General features: G+C 38.9%; 1 protein-coding gene across 4 annotated transcripts in view; it reads right to left on the bottom strand.

Annotated features, from left to right (window-relative positions):
* Window positions 1-836: 836 nt before the first annotated feature.
* Window positions 837-17,974, bottom strand: part of EPHA7 (EPH receptor A7) — a 229,865-nt gene continuing 212,727 nt past the window's right edge. For all 4 annotated transcript variants that reach the window (XM_042454981.1, XM_042454990.1, XM_042454999.1 and 1 more), the window contains exons 15-17: window positions 8,675-8,868; window positions 4,847-5,002; window positions 837-3,851 (exon numbers count right to left, since the gene is read on the bottom strand). In XM_042454981.1, the coding sequence (XP_042310915.1) occupies window positions 3,737-3,851; window positions 4,847-5,002; window positions 8,675-8,868 (465 nt within the window). In that variant the 3' untranslated portion in view covers window positions 837-3,736. The remainder of the gene's footprint in view (window positions 3,852-4,846; window positions 5,003-8,674; window positions 8,869-17,974) is intronic.

Genomic DNA, 17,974 nt, shown 5'->3' with positions numbered 1-17,974 from the left:
GGATTAGGGGCACAGGACTTTTCACTTGAGAGAACATCTCTGTAGGAATCTCTAGGTCCACTAGCTCAACTCTATGGTCAACATTGGCTAGAAGCTGACCATAGAATTGTGTTGGAGGACCCAGAAATGCCTAGAGAAGTTTTCTCTCGTAATGCCAGGTCCTCCAGGACAAGTCTATGGCCAACTGCAGCAGAGTTGTGCTGGAGAACACAGAGATTCCCAGTGAGACCATATTAATCAAATGTGCATCAAAGTCATAAAAGTCAAACCCACAAATGTGGAGGGCTGACTCTATTTGTGCTTCCAATTAAGCAGCTGGTGTTACTCCTTTGAGTAGATTGTGTATCTGCAGCCGTCTTCTTGACATGATTTGACAGAATGCACTTACACCTCTAGGATTCAGTTTCTTACACATATGTACAGAAATTTGTTTCTGTGTGTGTGCATACTCCCACTTGGATCCAAGCATGAGACTGCTATCCTAAACACACTTACTGGGAAGAAACACTGAAATAAATGATACTAGTTCCTAGTAAACAAACATGATTAGGACCATGCATTAAGTCTAAAGAATGATACTGTGGCGCAATACATTAAAGGAACACTTTGGTGCAAGTTGACTGATTCCACAAATTGGGGGCAAGTTCATCTTGTGCTCTACATACAATTAATTTTGTGCTCACAATTTATTATGAAATCAATAGTTTTACCTACATTTTTAAAAATGCTTCCAAGGTTTATAGGGGAATTATGTTTGCCATATAAGAATGTGAAGACTAGAAAGTGCTGTGATTATTATATAGACAGAAAATGAAAAATAACCCTTATTCACACTGTTGTATTTCCAAAAATATATTTACAGTCTATTACAAAGATTACAAATGGAAGTGTCTATGTAATGGGATTATGTTATTTCAAAGATTTTTTGTTCATTTGTCTTTTTTTACAGATTTCTTTAACAAAGGAGGAAAAGAAGAATAAAAAAGAATTAGTATAATCAAAGTGATTTTTCTAACCAACCAAATAAATAAAATGACAAATAACACTGTACAGTGCTCTAAAAGAAAACAATAATAATAATAATAAGGGGGGAGGAGGAGGGGAAGTAAGTGGTTCCAATGTCATCAGGGTAATGAATCTGCTCTGGATTTTAGTTCAAACTTTAAATGAGTTATCCAAAATGCTGAATCTTATCCCCCACATATGCTCAGCCCCTTCAATGCTCCTAAAACCTGGAGTAAATTCACCACTCATAGGAACTGCAGCCACCAACCTCCCCCAGTGGAGAATGATCTCAGTTTTCTGAAGCTATCTTTGGTCCTAAATGTGGGAAAAAACATTATGTAGCACTGAAAAACATGTTCTTCTTTGTGATGCTCTGTAAGTAAAATAGAAAAATATAGTGCATTTTCAATGTATTCAGAGCTCACTGCACAGAAATGTGTGTACAAAACAAGACAGTATAAATAAAATGTACAAGTTTTACAAAGGAACATTTACAGGTTATTTCTTCTTTTTTGTGTGGATGACCACATTATCTAACGAGATTTAATTTATATGACTGATCCCTGGGATCTTTCTCTATGAAAACCAACGGGAGCAGCCCAGTTCTCTTTGGAAGTACAGCTGTTCACTGCTGGGGTAGCTCACGATTTGCAAGATATTTTTGACAGCATTAATCACCTGTTTCGTATATATTCCTGCAACACACTTTGTTATTGCTTATGGTAATTTTACATTTCACTCAACTCAAGTACGCATATATTAAATTAAAACTGGTATTTTTTTCCAAAAAAGAGTTCTCTCACTCAATAGCTACCTTTCAGTCAGACATCTCAAAGAAAAATGTGTCTAGAGCAGCTTGTAAAAAACCCCAACAATCCTTGAAATTTTGAACTGCCACTTGCCTTACACTCTACAGCTCTCATAGAAAATCCAAAGGCACCAACTGAGAAATATCTCCTGTACAAAACCTACAGCTGTTGTTTTACCTTTCATTCATTTCAACAGGGCATGTACAGGAGGAGTGCAATCAAGAGATTTGGGAGCACTTGCATCTCATGAAACCACTGGGACATCATACCACCACTGTTCTCAAATCACACTGATTTCAGTAAAGTGTATCTTACTTTCTCTGTCTTGATTGAACTCTTACCTGAAAACTTGACATCTAGAGAAATCTAGATTACTCCTAGATGGTATGTTACTGGCAGCAGCGTAGGTAGAAGAGAATCATCTTCCCTCCATTGGCAAATAAACTCATATACAAAGGGGCCCAGAGTTTCTCCTACAGTGAATACAGTACCTTTGTCTAACAAAGGAAATGAAAATTAATAAGAACTTGTTGCAAGCCCAGGGAGGATGCATCACTGAATGTTGACATATAGAAAATCATCCATATGAGAGACATCATATATGAGCTCATGTGCACACCAGTTCCTCCACCAGAGGATGGTAACATGTGAACTGAGACGGTCTACACTGAAATCAGTGAAATTTAAGCATTCATTAAAATTAGTTCCTGCTAACTCAAGTGAGGTGTACATGTGCCTACTATTCTTTTGATTGCACTCCAAGATCTTTTATTTTTGCAGGAAGGACTACATTCAACTTAATCTCATATTTAACCATGCCCATTGTTTCTCCTTGACCTTCTAATGTGGATTATTGAAAAGAAAAACACATGACAAAAACACACAACAATATACCTCCAATGTGCTCTGATTAAAAGGCTAGGCAACACTACAGTACAGTACCTGTTTTTTGTTTTGTTTTGTTTTGTTGTGATACACCTACAATCAATCATTCAGTGAAAGGGGCTGAAACAAATTTAAAGTTGAAGATGTACAGATTTCATTTAATCTAGGCAACCAACTTAAAGTCATCTTTCAAACCATTCTTTTAAACGTGCCTAGGATTTCTTAGGGAACATTATTGCTAGATTCTCCATTTATTCATTTCCTGTTTAAAGAGAAGGTATGTGATAAGTCATACAAAATTATTTTCAAAAATATCAGAACTCTCACTATTTTTTCCTGATTTCCTGCCAATTAGCAAACCACATCAATGTGGTGTGGAATTAACAGACAAAAGTAACTTCCATAAAGAAAACCCTGTCCTAACCCCACTTCACCCCACTCAGTAGCTAGCTTGATACACATTTCTCAGTTACACTTTTGTGTCTGTAGAAATTCATACAATCTTTCAGAAGTCCCCAGTGTAATAATGTGTCATATGCTTAGCACTAAGAAGGCCCAAAGATATAAATGTTTAACTAAAGGAAGGTCTATAGGAAAAAGGAACACAAGTGATTTCTTAAAAATAAAAAGAGCTTGAAATCAAAGGTTTGAGGAAAATATCTTGTTGACTTCAACAATAATATCATGATTTTTTATCTGACAAATATATCCTTTCTTTCATTTTAAAATCCTCTATGTACATTTTAAAAAGTCCATTAGATAAAAAGGAGGTTAGAGAGTTCAAGGTGTTCGTAGGTGTTTCAGGTAGTACTTTGTTTATTGTCACTGCTTTCGTTGCCGCCATCGGTGGATCCATTTTCCCTTTTTAAGTAACTGTCTGGTGGCACTTAGGAGTTCAAGTCTGTAGGTGCTTCTTGTGAGCCTTCTGTTGTCTGCAGGAAGGACCCAGAAAAATCTTCTAGCAGCACTTCATGTAGACAGAAGGCTGGCACTGTTCTCTCAAGTCTGTCACCTCCCTCATAGGGGAGAAATGTTTATCACACTTGGATGCCAGTGCCATGCAAATGTAACATTTGTGCTCTCATAGTCTGAATGCTGCTCATTATCTTCTTTTGATGGCCAACCAAAGTGATGCCTAGGCTCATAATATCACTAGAGGAAGGAGAAAAAAAGGTCCAAAATTAGATATTTAACAGATAGAATATATGGAGCAAACGGGAAGAACAGCAAAATACATAGAATGAACTTTTTAAAAACACCTAGGATGTCACTATGGCCATGCCTGATTTTTTTTAGTATCCATTTTATGCTTCAAGAGGCTTATGGGTGATAAAGACCACAGTGGACAAAAATGAATGAAATATATAATTTACAATTGTTGCTATCTTTTCAGAAAATGGCAGATGTTCTGCAGGTAGATTGTCATGTCCTTCAAAGGATATAGAATAAACTTTGTCCTGAGTGATAGGTGTGGGATGAGGGAGGAAGCTACGCAGTGCAGTGAGTTATTTTCTTTTTTGTCTAAGAGCCCAGCAGCACAGTTCCTCTGATTTCAGAGAGGCTTGTTTTAAAGCAAGTGGGTACACAGAACTGCAGCCTGGAATACTTAATATCCTCGAAGGTCAGTTTGAACAACACCTTTTACGTAGTATGTGTGGCAAAGAAAAGCAGCTGAGTACAGTCTCCAGGGGCTAAAGAAGTGGTGTTGGATAGATTTGTGACTCACATAGATTTTTAGGGCATAATTCCTTAACTCTAAGGACTGCTATTACAAGGTGTTTTAAAGATAGCTTTATTCTATCTACCTTTCCCTGGATCCCCCCCCCCCCACTAAAAGTAGCAATGGTAGGGGTGATGGATCAAGACTTGCGTTCAGTGGCACTGTACTAGAAGAAGGGGTGATGCAAGGAATGACTAGCTTTCATGAATACTTAACCATTGGCTATTCAATAAACTGGGGATGAGCATGGGATCCCTAGAATTTTTTTAAAAAACTATTACCCTTTGAATGCTATTGCTGCTGCCTCCCATAATTTGCTGTTGAAAACAAGGTAACATGAGTTAACACTGAATGAGGTAACGCTGAAAGTTACACAAGATGTGAGCCACTGTAAAGTCAAAAGCACAAGGGCACATCATTCACTTACTCAATAGTCATCCTTGCTACAGTCTCAAGATTATTATACCCTGCTGCTGAAAAGTTATCCTTGTATCTTTCCATCTTGATAGCGTGCAACCATTCTCCAACTGAGCAAAATGTTGTGAAATCGGGTGTGTTCTGGTCCAGAAGAGGACTGATTGGTCTAAGTTATGAGGGGAAAAGCACAAAATTATTGTTATAATCCAGGGGGGAAAGGAACACAGCATTAGGAAATTTGAGACTTCTGGCACTGAGGATAGATTAGGATACTTCTAAAAGCTTCTCTAATGGCTGATCTGCAGTTGACCCTTGGTATCCATGGGGGATCCGTTCTGGACACCCCCCGTGGATACCAAAATCCATGGATGCTCATGTTCTGTTGTTCTCAATGGCAGTGAGTGCACATGGCTGCACCACCATTAGGGATGGCTGCACCACCATTGGGGACAAAGGAACTTAATGGCAGCGTGGCAGTGTCCACATGCCACTAGTGGACAACAGGGGCTATCTATAATGGTGGCATGGATGTGTGCATGCCCCACCATTGGATACAATGCGGGCTTGCCATCTGTGGATGCTTGAATCCATGGATGTCTAGGTTTGAGCCTTCTAGTTGTAGTAAGTTTTATTACTCAAGTTTATCCATTCTCTAATCCATACTAGACAGCTTGCATGACAATATATCCCTCAAGTCAGGCACTGATAATCCTCCTCGTTCTTTTGCATCCTGTAATGTTTTATATTTAACTCTTGATTTCTTTCCTAGCCATATAAATGAGGATAAAGCCTTTTGCCATTCTTGAAATAAGATTTTTTCCCCTTTATTATCAGATTAGTTTGAAATAAAAAAAAGTAGTTTTGGCAAAATGTTCATTTTAATATATGCTATTCTATCCAATAATTATAATTTTATTTTTTTCCAATTTTCTAAATCTTTTAAAATTTGAATCCACATTTTCTTGTAATTGTTTTGATACAGATCAGAATTATCCGATGTTAAATCTATCCCCAAATATCTTACTTTTATACTCACTTCAAAACTGGATTTCTTCATCAATTCTCCTTCCTTTTTGGGGGGACATTTTTTGTTACTATTTTAGTTTTCCCTACATTTATTTTCAAACCAGATATTATTTCTTTTCTTTTTAGTGATCCCCACCCATTCTGCATTATCTGAAAGACTGCATCTCTTTATATACATGCATTAAGATCTGCACTTTCTCATAGCCCCAACACCCTTCCACAAGAGTTCCAGTTGGCCCCTTTTCTCCTCTTTCTCCTTTGGCAGATGAAGATGTTCTTATTTAGGCAGACCTTTTGAATTTTAATTATGACATTGTAGTGTGTGTGTAATGTGGAGTGCTGCATTTTTTAAATCTTCAGTCTTTGCTGGAAGCTGCACTGGAAGGAAAAGGCAATGGCACACGCATGAGCCCTATTCACTTGAATGGGGATTGTACATCTGTGTTTCTTCCCTTACGTGGAGGAGTGTGTGTGTGTGTCCGGAATGGATCCCCCGCATAAGGGAAGGAACGACTGTATATTATAAATATGTGTTTTTAATTGTTCTTAACTATGTTTTTAATAATAGTGAATTTAGAGACATAACCATGTTAGTCTGGAATATCAGTATGCAAAGGGATCTTGTGGCACTTTTGATACTACAACCTCTTTTTTCATAGTTAGTCTCATAGGTGCTACAATATTTTTTTTAATAAAACTGTTATTTAATTATCTTAACTTTTGTAAACAATGGCATTTTAAAACTATTATAAGCCACTTTGGATAATAAATAAATAAAATACACAGTCTTAGTGGTCCTAGTGGTCTATTCACACAACCAAAATTGGCATGGGGGGAATATCACAGTCCCTCTTTGGCTTGTGGATGCCAAGGCAGAGTTAATCTTCACACCTGGCACACTACTATTTATTCTTGACTTCTATGCTCTCTTCCTATGTTCACATAAACATACTTTGATATCCAACAACACTGAATATGTAGAACTTGCCTCTATATAAATTCAATAATACTTGTAGTAGATCAGCATGTGAAGAAAAAAAACATAGATCACTGATAAAATGGCAATATTATAAAGGGGTGGGGGGCAGAGGGCAAGTGGCCCTCTAACTAAAAAGAGTGTATGTACAGCGCTGTGTAAATTTACAGCGCTTCATAAATAAAGGTTAATAATAATAATAATAATAAACATACAGTGTACACCTTAAAATATTAGGCTAGAATGATCAAGATTATAAACTGAGGTTTTTAGCAGATGTGTTTTCCCTCTAAAATGAAAATAAACATTGTATAAAATGCACTGGTTATTTTTAAATCCCTGAAGTAAATAAACAAGGAACAAACAGTAATGTTTACCTTCTGATGTTGTGTACATCAGCAGGGAGAGGTGGGAAATACAAATAAAATTTACTACTACTACTACTACTACTACTACTTTATCAATGGTTTCTGTTCTGCCCTTCTATTTTATAACAGGGATGGGCAAAGTGAAGCATGCAGGTGACATGCAGCCCCTTGAGGCTGTTTCCCTCCCCCAAAATGATCTCTTGGGATGTACGGAGGGCACTACCATCACATCTGAAGGCCTCCTGGATGACCCAAAGGTTAAAACAAAATTCTGCCTCAAAATACCTTCTATGGGCCTAGGAAGACCCCAGATGTTTGTGGGCATTTGAAGAAAAAAATCATTTTTGTGGGGGGTGCCACCTTCCAAGGTCTCCTGGAGGGCTAATGCAACCCCTTACTCTTTCACAGCTGCCCACTACTGGTTTAAATGGCAAAGGAACACAGTAATACAGCAGAATTTCATCGGTTAAGATAAATTTGAAAATATGCTGATAATAGCAGATTCAAAAAGCCAGCATCTTGAACTTAGTCTGGGAATAAATTATAATAGGTATGCTCAATACAGAATCAGAACAACATGCTCTAATTTTTTTTAACTCTGGTAGTCTCATTTTGCATTATGTTCCTGGACAGGCTTCAAGTTCAGCCCCACAGAAAAGGCAATATAATCATCCAATCTGGAGGTGAGTAGGCTTGATTTTACTTCTTTGTAAGAAGTGGAGGTGATGTAGTAGATACGAATTGGCAAATTATGTTCCTGGGGACTACTCCTCCTCAACAAACTAAATGGAAATCCCATCCTTTCTTGAGACTACAGTTGGTCCTTCATATTCATGGGTTCTCCATTCATTGATTCAACCAACTATAGTTAGAAAATATTCACACACTCAAAAATTTCCAAAAAGCAAAACTTGATTTTTCCATTTCATATAAGAGATACCATTTTACTGCATCACTGTATATAATGGGATTTGACCATCCATTGATTTTAGCATCCATGGGGTGGTAGTGTGCTGGAACCAAGCCCCAGCAAATACTGAGAGCCCACTGTATAATGCCATTCAGAAGCACATTTCTCCCCAGGTTGTCAGTAGGCAGTGATGTTTGCAGTACGGTGTTTGAAAGTGGCGTCATGCTGTTTTTATCTTGTCTCCTTTCAGTTGTGTATTTAAATCCATATTAAACTTTTAAACATGTGCCTTTTTAATGCAATTATTTAATTGCTTTTCTTTAACCTTCATTATAACCTGCTTTTGCATCCCATGACAGAAGAAAGGTAGGATATAAACTGAATAAAATAAATACCTCCAACCAATAGCAACCTCAACTTGTCTCAGATTGTCTTAAGCAAACTGTACTAGTTTAGAAATTCTAGTGCTTTCATATAATTAGATGCTAGTAAAGATAGATCTAGCTGGATGTCATTTAGGTATGGATGACACCTGAATCCAAACCTTCAACAACTTACCTACTACAGGTTCCCAAAGGGGTTTTCAAGCTGTTTGGGTTGCGGATCATCTTGTCTAAAATGCCCACTATTTGCTCAAACTTTGGCCTTTCTGCCCGCTCTTTCTGCCAGCAGTCTAGCATCAGCTGGTGAAGGCCTGCTGGGCAGTCCATGGGTGCTGGCAAGCGATACCCTTCTTCGATTGCTTTTATAACCTAATAGCCAAAACAACATTGTTTTGAATTTTTACGGCCCATGAAGAATCAAGCAGCCAAATTAAGCAATCAAAGCTTTATGAAATGTATCTTTCAAACAGAGCCTGTTGTTTTGACACATGCATTCATGTAGATCTATAATATTTTGGTCTTTTTTTTAAACCCATGCTTATTAAACAGATTATTTTGTGGTATATGCTGAGAGCAAGGCTGCATTACCTAGTCAAACCAGCAGCAGGGAACTGCAATTAAATTCACCGAGGGTGCAGCTGATAAATTGATTAATGAAGATGCTCTTTGAAAGCAACAGCATTTGCTCAAAAATATTCCCCCTCCTCCCCACTTCTGGAATCAAGTTTTAAATGAACAGCGGCTTAGGCAACCGTACACGCTATGCAAAAATATTGTCTGAAAATAGATGGACAACACAAGAGTGCATTTTAAAAAAGCACTTCTCATATTATTTGCTCTTACAATAAGCAAAACCAGACCTGACTATAATGTGGCTGGGTGATATCTAAATGAATCAGTAAAACAGTCCAGCATTAACAGGAAAAGGTGGTGCATTGTGATATGGTGCAGGAGAACTTAATGTCGATAGGAATCCACTGGTTGACTTCCTAGCTGGCTCCATTTGGAATTTAAGTAAACTATAGAAACAGGGAGGCAAGAAACCATAGGAAAGAGCTATAAACCTCTAGGGCAGGATAAGAAAACATACAGGGAAGCAATCTGCTGATAAAAAGGGTTGTAAGATATGTCTAAACATAGTCTGGGCGTAGAGCAGGAATTTCATATTTATTGACACCTAGTCTTAAAAACTTACAATTAATAAGGAAGAGTACTTGTTCCTGAAAAATAGCACAGGGTGCTCTTTTTCAGCAAGCAGTAAGATAAAAAATAATCAACAAGATTATTGGTGGTTTCTTCTGGGATTAGCGAAGGCAGGAAAGCTGCCATGATTAATAAAAGCTGGTCATAATCCAGCTTTTTTTTTAAAAAATGTGTGAGTGTGTGTGTCTCTGTGTTTCTAATTTCACCAGCCTGGTATGTAGAATGCCAAGCTTCAACAGAACTCTTTAATGGGATTGAAAAGAATAACAACTAGACAGCAGCCATGCTGATTGTGGTGTTCTGGGTGTTACTGTAAAACAAAGTAACCTTTCCCAGCTCTGCATTTATTTTTTTTAAACGTCCATCAAAAATCCCATTAATTAATAAAGAAATAATGGCCTCAAAACCTATTATTATTCTGAATTAGAGTAGGCTCACTGAACCAATGGGATTTACCTACATGTTGACTCAACAACTAGTTAAATATGTACTTGTACTGTAATTGCAGGTAACCAACAATTTTGGCTATAGCTGACAATGTACACATAACATAGATTTAGAGAGAACTGCACATATACAAAAACCAGATGTAACTGTTACTGGAAACTTCTCCTTGTACTATTCATTGTATCATTCCGTCATTACAGACTTTGTGTCTAATGTGTTTAATTATATGACACATGTACAGTATGTCATTGAGTATAATCTCCCTGTACCCAAGTCCTTCACACACATTATTTCAGTAAGGCTTTTGACAAGCTAGTGAAATATGGGCTAGACAACATAACTGTTACATGGATTTGTAATTGGTTGACCAGCTAAACCCAAAGGGTGCTCAACAATGGCTCCTTTTCATCTTGGAGAGAAGTGACTAGTGGGGTCCCACAGGGTTCTGTCCTGGACCCAGTGCTGTTCAACATCTTTGTCAATGACTTGGATGACAGAATTTTGGGTATACTTATCAAATTTGCAGATGACACCAAATTAGGAGGAGTAGCCAGTACCCCTGAGGTCAGTATCAAACTTCAGAATGACCTTAATAGATTAGAAAGCTGGGCCAAAACTAAGAAAATGAATTTCAACACGGAGAAATGTAAGGTACTGCACTTAGGGCAGAAAAATGAAATGAACAGATATAGGATGGGGGACACCTGGCTGAAGGAGACTATGTGTGAAAGGGATCTGGGAGTCCAAGTAGACCACAAATTGAACATGAGTCAACAGTGCGATGCGGCAGCTAACAAGGCCAATGTGATTTTAGGCTGCATCAATAAAAGTATAGTGTCTAGATCAAGGGAAGCAATAGTGCCACTCTATTCTGCTTTGGTCAGGTCCCACCTGGAATACTGTGTCCAGTTCTGGGCACCACAATTCAAAAAGGACATTGAGAAACTGGAGCGTGTCCAAAGCAGGGCAACTAAAATGGTGAAGGGTCTGGAAACCATGCCCTATGAGGAACGACTTAGGGAGCTGGGGATGTTTAGCCTGGAGAAGAGACGGTTAAGGGGTGATATGATAGCCATGTATAAATATGTAGAGGGATGTCATATTGAGGAGGGAGCTAGCTTGTTTTCTGTTGCTCCAGAGACTAGAACGCGAAGCAATGGATGCAAGCTGCAGGAAAAGACATTCCACCTCAACATTAAGAGGAACTTCCTGACAGTAAGGGCTGTTCGACAGTGGAACACACTTCCTCAGAATTTAGTGGAGTCTTCTTACTTGGAGGTCTTTAAGCAGAAGCTGGATGGTCATCTGTCAGGAATGCTTTGATTTAGATTTCCTGCATGGCAGGGGACTGGACTGGATGGCCCTTGTGGTATCTTCCAACTCTACGATTCTATGATTACACAAACTACGTCTGAGTGTGGATAATATAGGGAGAGGTTTATAGATGTTTGTTTAAAGCAAACAAATCTTCTTACATGTTTGAAATTTGTGTCATTTTGAGGCTGTGGAGAGTATACAGTGGAAGGTATAAAGGAAGGATATTATAAAGCAGGTGTTTAATTTTTTAAAAAAAAAAGTTGTGTTGATGATTTTATTGTTAGTAAATCTGCAAATTCCTATGATTGATAAATTGTCATTTATATATATACATAAGGAAGGCTATTTCAAACACAATTGATACAACTATCCTTCATATAAAAGAAATAAACAAATGGAAATTAAGATTAGATATTTATTAATAAAATGAGAGTACTTCACAAAACTGCTGCAGGAATTACAGCCTAATGAGAAAAAATGTATGTAAAATTCCTCAATAATCTCATACAGAAATTGTGAAGCGGTTATTTTATCAGTTGCTTCTGATTTATAAATCCTAAAATATAAACATGAGAATGGTAAAGATATAAGGACAGTTCATCCCAACAGTTAAAATCAAATGGAATAAATGAGCACAACACAACAAAAATGAGAATAAATGAGCACATTTGTAAATATATTTTCTTTCTTGTGGAGAATTTTTAAGTTGATGGAAAATGACTAATTCCAAGATTATTGGTGCTCACTTTAAATAAAACATTTTTATTTCACTTTTAAATATGAACAAGTAAATTTGGAATTTCGAAACAATGGCTTAATGTATTGGAGGGGGAAAAGAAAAATTGTAAGATTTACATGAAAAGCACAGTGATGAAAGGATATGTTTAGACAAAAGGTGCACAGGGAAAGGACAAATGTTCTGCTGTTCGCTCATTATATTATCCCACTCAAAAACATTCTGTATTAAGCAGTGTCCTCATCTTAATAAAAATTAAAAATAAATGTGCATAGGAGAAATATAGATTTCTCTAGTCCTGCTAATTGAAATAATTATCACATTAGGTCCTAGATACAGGTATCTTAAGTAAATGACTTCTTTCAACTTTCAATTTACTACTACTTCATATGTGTTGGTGACTATAATACAACTACATACATTGAGAATATTGCTTTGTCAATACTGTTTTTGACTGAAAGAATGTCTTCTGGAACATCATCATAACTCTCCAAACCCGGAATTCCATCCTGAAGTTATTGCGACTCCAATTCCTTTAGAACCACTGGCCCCAGTCTTTCTGCTCCTTTCTGTTCTGCAGCAGGCCTATCACTATGTCTTATTTTCAGGGAATGGCTTATATTGCGCAAATTCTTAGAAATCCTGCTATGGCTTATTTTATGTATTGTGTTACCCCCAAAATAAGACAGTCTTATATTTATTTTTCCTCAAGATACACTATGTCTTATTTTCAGGGGCTGTCTTATTTTTATCAAGTATGGTACAATGCGCCCGCGTCATACGCAGGCACGCTATACGTGGCTTTCATGATATGTTGAAAGCCCTGCGGGGTGCAACGGGCGGCACGTCCCATTCGGATGAATGGGGCATGTGCCTGTAGTGCACACATGCCGCCGCATGCACAAGCCCCATTCACTTCAATGGGGCTTGAGCATGCACGGTATTTGGCTTATGCAGGGGGGAGGGGTCAGGAACGGATCCCTTGCATAAGCCAAGGGTGCATTGTACAACAATCTATATTTATTCAAATATAGTTAAGTCGTCTTCTTTTGGAACATTGTCATAACTCTCCGAACCCAGAATTCCATCCCAAATTTCTTGCAACTCCATTTCCTTTAGAACAGGGGTTCCCAACCTGGGGGTTGCCAGGTTGAGAATCCCCCCTGCCTCCCCCTCCTCCTCGTCGGTCTCGGCGCTGGCACCGCGCAAGTAAACAGGGACGGGCTCCCTCCTCCTTCCCTTCTTCCCATGGCTGCAGGCACCTGCAGGGAGAAGGGGACAGAGGCGGGCTCCCTACTCCTCCCCTTCTTCCCACGGCTGCAGGCACTTGCGGGGAGAAGGGGACGGGGCTCCCTCCTCCTCCCCCTTTTCCCCGCAGCTGCAGGCATCCACGAGAAGGGGACGGGGCTCCCTCCTCCTTCCCTTCTTCACGCAACTGGGAGGCTGGGAAGGGGTGGGACTTCTGGCCACAAAGGCTGCTGGGGCTTGTAGGCGGCTGAAAGTTCTGCCCCTTCCTGGCCTCCCAACCAATCAGGGAGGCCGCAGGCAGGACTTTCGTCTGCAATGGTGGTCGCGGCCCAACAAAGGTTGGGAACCTCTGCTTTAGAACCATTGGCCCCAATCTTACCGCTCCTTTCCGTTCCACGCCAGGTCTATCAATATGTCTTATTTTCGGGGTATGGCTTATATTGAGCAAATGCTTAGAAATCCTGCTATGGCTTATTTTATGGGTATGTCTTATTTTCAGGGAAACAGGGTACTACATTTTCTGGTGTTGTGTCCTTCCCTCACCTGTTTTTGAAGGTTGATATAAGAAGATCCCCTTCTCAGACAAATTATGCCCTTGTGACTCTGGTCAAATAAAGACAACACACCCTGTATTACTCTAGTGCTCATACTACAGGGACATCTACCTCAGCCTTATTTTACCTCTATTGTATAAACATCAAGGACACACCAATCAATTTTACACTTCTTTGTTGTTTTTGAACACCAACATATAATGTTGCCAGATTCTGTGCAGCTGCAGTTAAAATCCTCCAGGCATCCTCCTGTGCTGGTCTATGACTGTAATAAAGAGGAACTGAACTTGCTGGTGTTGTGTGATTTAAAGTTGTTTCTGACTTCTAGTGACCCTAAGGCGAACTCTATCATGGAGTTTTCTTGCCAAGTTTCTTCAGAAGGGCTTTGTCACTGCCATCCTCTGAGGCTGAGAGAGTTTGGATTGCTAAAGTGGGTTTACATGGTGAAACTGGGATTTGAACCCTGGCCTCCAGAGTTGGACTCCAGAGTGCAATGCTCAAACCACTACACCACACTGTTCCTGCAGTGTTACTTACTCTACTTAAAATATCAGTTACTCACCAAACCTTTATTGGGCAAAATGTACAAAATCCCTACCAGCAGAAAATGCTGAAGATTATATTGAATGGTTCATTTAAATTACAAGTCCTCAATGGTTAAAGAAAAAAAATAAACATGCTTCACTTCGTTTCCTTATAAATACTAGGTTTTCTATTTAAGAAATTATTTTCTTGAAGCTATTGTAATTTGTCTGATCAAAATGACCTACATAGCAATTTTCATCCTAGCTAATATGTGAATCATTAATGTGTGCTTCAAAAAAAAAAAAAAAAAGACTCCCACACCTTTAAGTTAATTTTACCAGTAAGAACGTTCACACGCAAATGTTGGATTGAAGTGTAGAAAGAGAACAGGCAAAACATATATTTCATGGATCATCTCTTATGCCTTGCGCTGGGGCTAAATTTATTTTCCGATTTGCCTTTTTGTTTTGTTTTGCAAATCAGGATGTGAACACATGCACATTATAATACACTGGACTAAAACAATTAAAGCTCTTTTTCTCCTATCAGGAAATAAAAGCTTTACTTATGTGCTTATTAGAATATAAGTGGTCTGTTGTTGTGCTTGTCACTATAGGAAATTGAAGTTGCAAACAATATAATCTGTTCCATGTAGCCATTTACAGGACAAGCAAATACCTTAAGCCCAATGCAAAGCTTGAGGAAGAAGTATGAAAATATTGATTTTTGTCAGAGTTGCTCCCCTTTCTAATAGTTCTTTCCTTAGTCTTTTTTGAAAGATAGGTAAGCTTTGCCTTTGAGGCATCTTATATTCCTGTCAGACACCTTTTATGTTTGAATCTAGTACAGAAGGAAGGTGTCAAAAGGAATGAAACTCTACTGGGTGTCTAGGGAATGTAAATATTTCTCTTTCTCTGCCCCAAGGACTTGTTTGCCCATATTTTGACAGTCCATGAAATCTCTGACACTGAGACCTGTCAAATATTAACAACTTTGCACTCTGCCAAACTGACTCATCATTTAGATTTTATATGGTAGATTTTTTTAAAAAAAACCCACCTTTCTTCACTGTCGATCACTCAATCTTAATCTTTAAAAAAATGGCATGATTTCCCTAAGAATGTATTTACAGAAATATGTTATTTCCACAAGGAACTGAAATTTCACTTTGTATCTGTGTGATTCCTAGATATTATAAAATAAAGCAAAATAGGTGCCAGAACAGCTTTCACCACCATTTAAGGGTCAAGAGCATGCTTTAGATTAAAATTGTCTCCCTGTAATGAGAAATTCTCTTCCACCTTGATCCAAACTTTAAAGAAATATCCCACCATGTTACATTTCTAAGAGTGAATTACATTTTGCGATTAGTAGAGGCTAAACAGTCACTGATTATCAGAGGGATGTTTTTCAGCATTACCCACATGTTACCAATAAACCTACTGTATGTTCCTCATACTCTCTGAAACAATTCAACATCTCCCTTAATATAAATAACTCAACAAACTCTCAACCCAAATCTTAATACAGTTGTCCCTCTATATCCATGGATTCTTTATCCAGATTCAACCATGCATGGCTTGACAATATTTTAAAAAAAAAAAGATAGTTTACTTTACTGAGATTCAGATTCATCTCACTGGCCCTTATCTAGCAAATTACAACACCCAAGCTGATCCAGCACCAGCACTGTCTCAGTGATTTCAATGGAGACTAAGTGTCATTGGCATACTGATGGCAGTCTTTCTCCAAACCCCTAATAACCTCTGCCAGTGGCTATATGTAAATACTATACATCATGAACAGAATGTAATCCTGCAGTACCCTATGATAACCGGAAATCACTGATAAATCAATAGTGTAGCACTCCTGCATCTTTCACCTGAATAGTCAGGGCAACAAAGTTCCAAACTCTGACCTAAACCAAACTGAAAAGAGTCCAAAAAAGTCTGAGGTTAACTGGTTGCAACATGCTCGAGCATTTTGCTCTTAAACGGGATATTAGTTATAGGATGGCAGTTCCCACATACAGTATCAGGAAGGTTCTGCTGAGGGAGGACATTACAGCCTCCTTCAGGACAGCAGGAGCCTCTCCTGGAACAGACCGGCCTGGAACACCTGGATTCTGCATGACTTGGGGATGTGGCGTTTAGATACTGCATGCCCCAAGATGCCCGGAAGCCTTCCTGGCCAACCAGACATGAGTGGCTTTAAGATGCTCCGGGGTGATGCTTGAAGATGCCGTGAGATTCATAGAATCAGAGTTGGAAGAAACCACCAGGGCCATCCAGTCCAACCTCCTGTCAAGCAGGAAGTCACAATCAAAGCACCCCTGATAGATGGTCATCCAGCCTCTGTTTAAAGACCTCCAAAGAAGCAGATTCCACCACCCTCTGAAGGATAGCGTTTCACTGTCAAACAGCTCTCATTGTCAGGAAGTTCCTCCTAATGTTCAGGTGGAACTTCTTTTCCTGTAGTTTGAATCCATTGTTCTGGGTCCTATTCTCTGAAGCATCAGAAAGCAAGCTCTAGAGAATAGGACTCGGTTGTGGCCGGGCTGCCTAAGGCGGCATTATAGTAGCCCACATGGGAGTGGAAAAGATCTGCTTCTATTTGAGTCAGCTCCAGGGCAGATTGGGGCAACAGCGTGTGGTTGCTGGGGTGCTGGATCGGGCTGTACCAGCCCAGCTCCAATCCACCCTATTTGAGTGGTCTGTTCTAGACCATAATGAGGCATTCATCACCCTCTGATCTCATCCAGTCAAATCATCTTGGCTAAATCTGATAAGCCAAAGCAGCAGCTTCTCCTTTATCACACAGTCATCACTGACTAATTTTGTAAATTGATATACATGTATCCTTAAGCTCTAAAGCTTACTTTCTGAAGGCCTCCATGTAGAAAAATGTAACTGCTATGAGATCTACATCACCACCTGAATCCACTCTCAAGGCAATTCTTTTTCTGTAATTTGCCTGAAGAGTATAGACTTCTCTACTGCTTACCTTGCCATTGTCTTTATTGCCCAACACACAATGGCTTGCTTTTCCCCTTGCCAGCTAACATGTCTAATGACTGAGTAAGCAAATAAGACCAACTAAGCAAAGCTCCTGGTGATGGCTTGCATTTTGTAGGTCATTCTGTGGGCAATTTTACTATGGACATCTCGAAGCACACTATGAGAGACAGAACTCATACTCAACCTATTCCAGGGAAGAAAATGAGCTGTCATTCAAGGCTGGCTTTTTGTTTGTTTGTTTTTGGCTATAGGGTTGATTCCCCAAACAGTTTCTGACACAGGAAAGTCACCTTCATACAATGCTGATACACTGAAGTAGTTCTGTGAATACAAAGTAAAAGGTTGCTCACCAAATGAAACTTGAAAAGCTCATAAAGTAAGCAGAGGGTTTAACACAGAAGAGTTCTTTCACTAGACTAGACTATTAC

This window comes from Sceloporus undulatus, chromosome 1, assembly GCF_019175285.1.
Source record: "Sceloporus undulatus isolate JIND9_A2432 ecotype Alabama chromosome 1, SceUnd_v1.1, whole genome shotgun sequence".
Classification (NCBI taxonomy): Eukaryota; Metazoa; Chordata; class Lepidosauria; order Squamata; family Phrynosomatidae; genus Sceloporus; species Sceloporus undulatus.
This window is presented reverse-complemented; position numbering and strand designations above follow the sequence as displayed.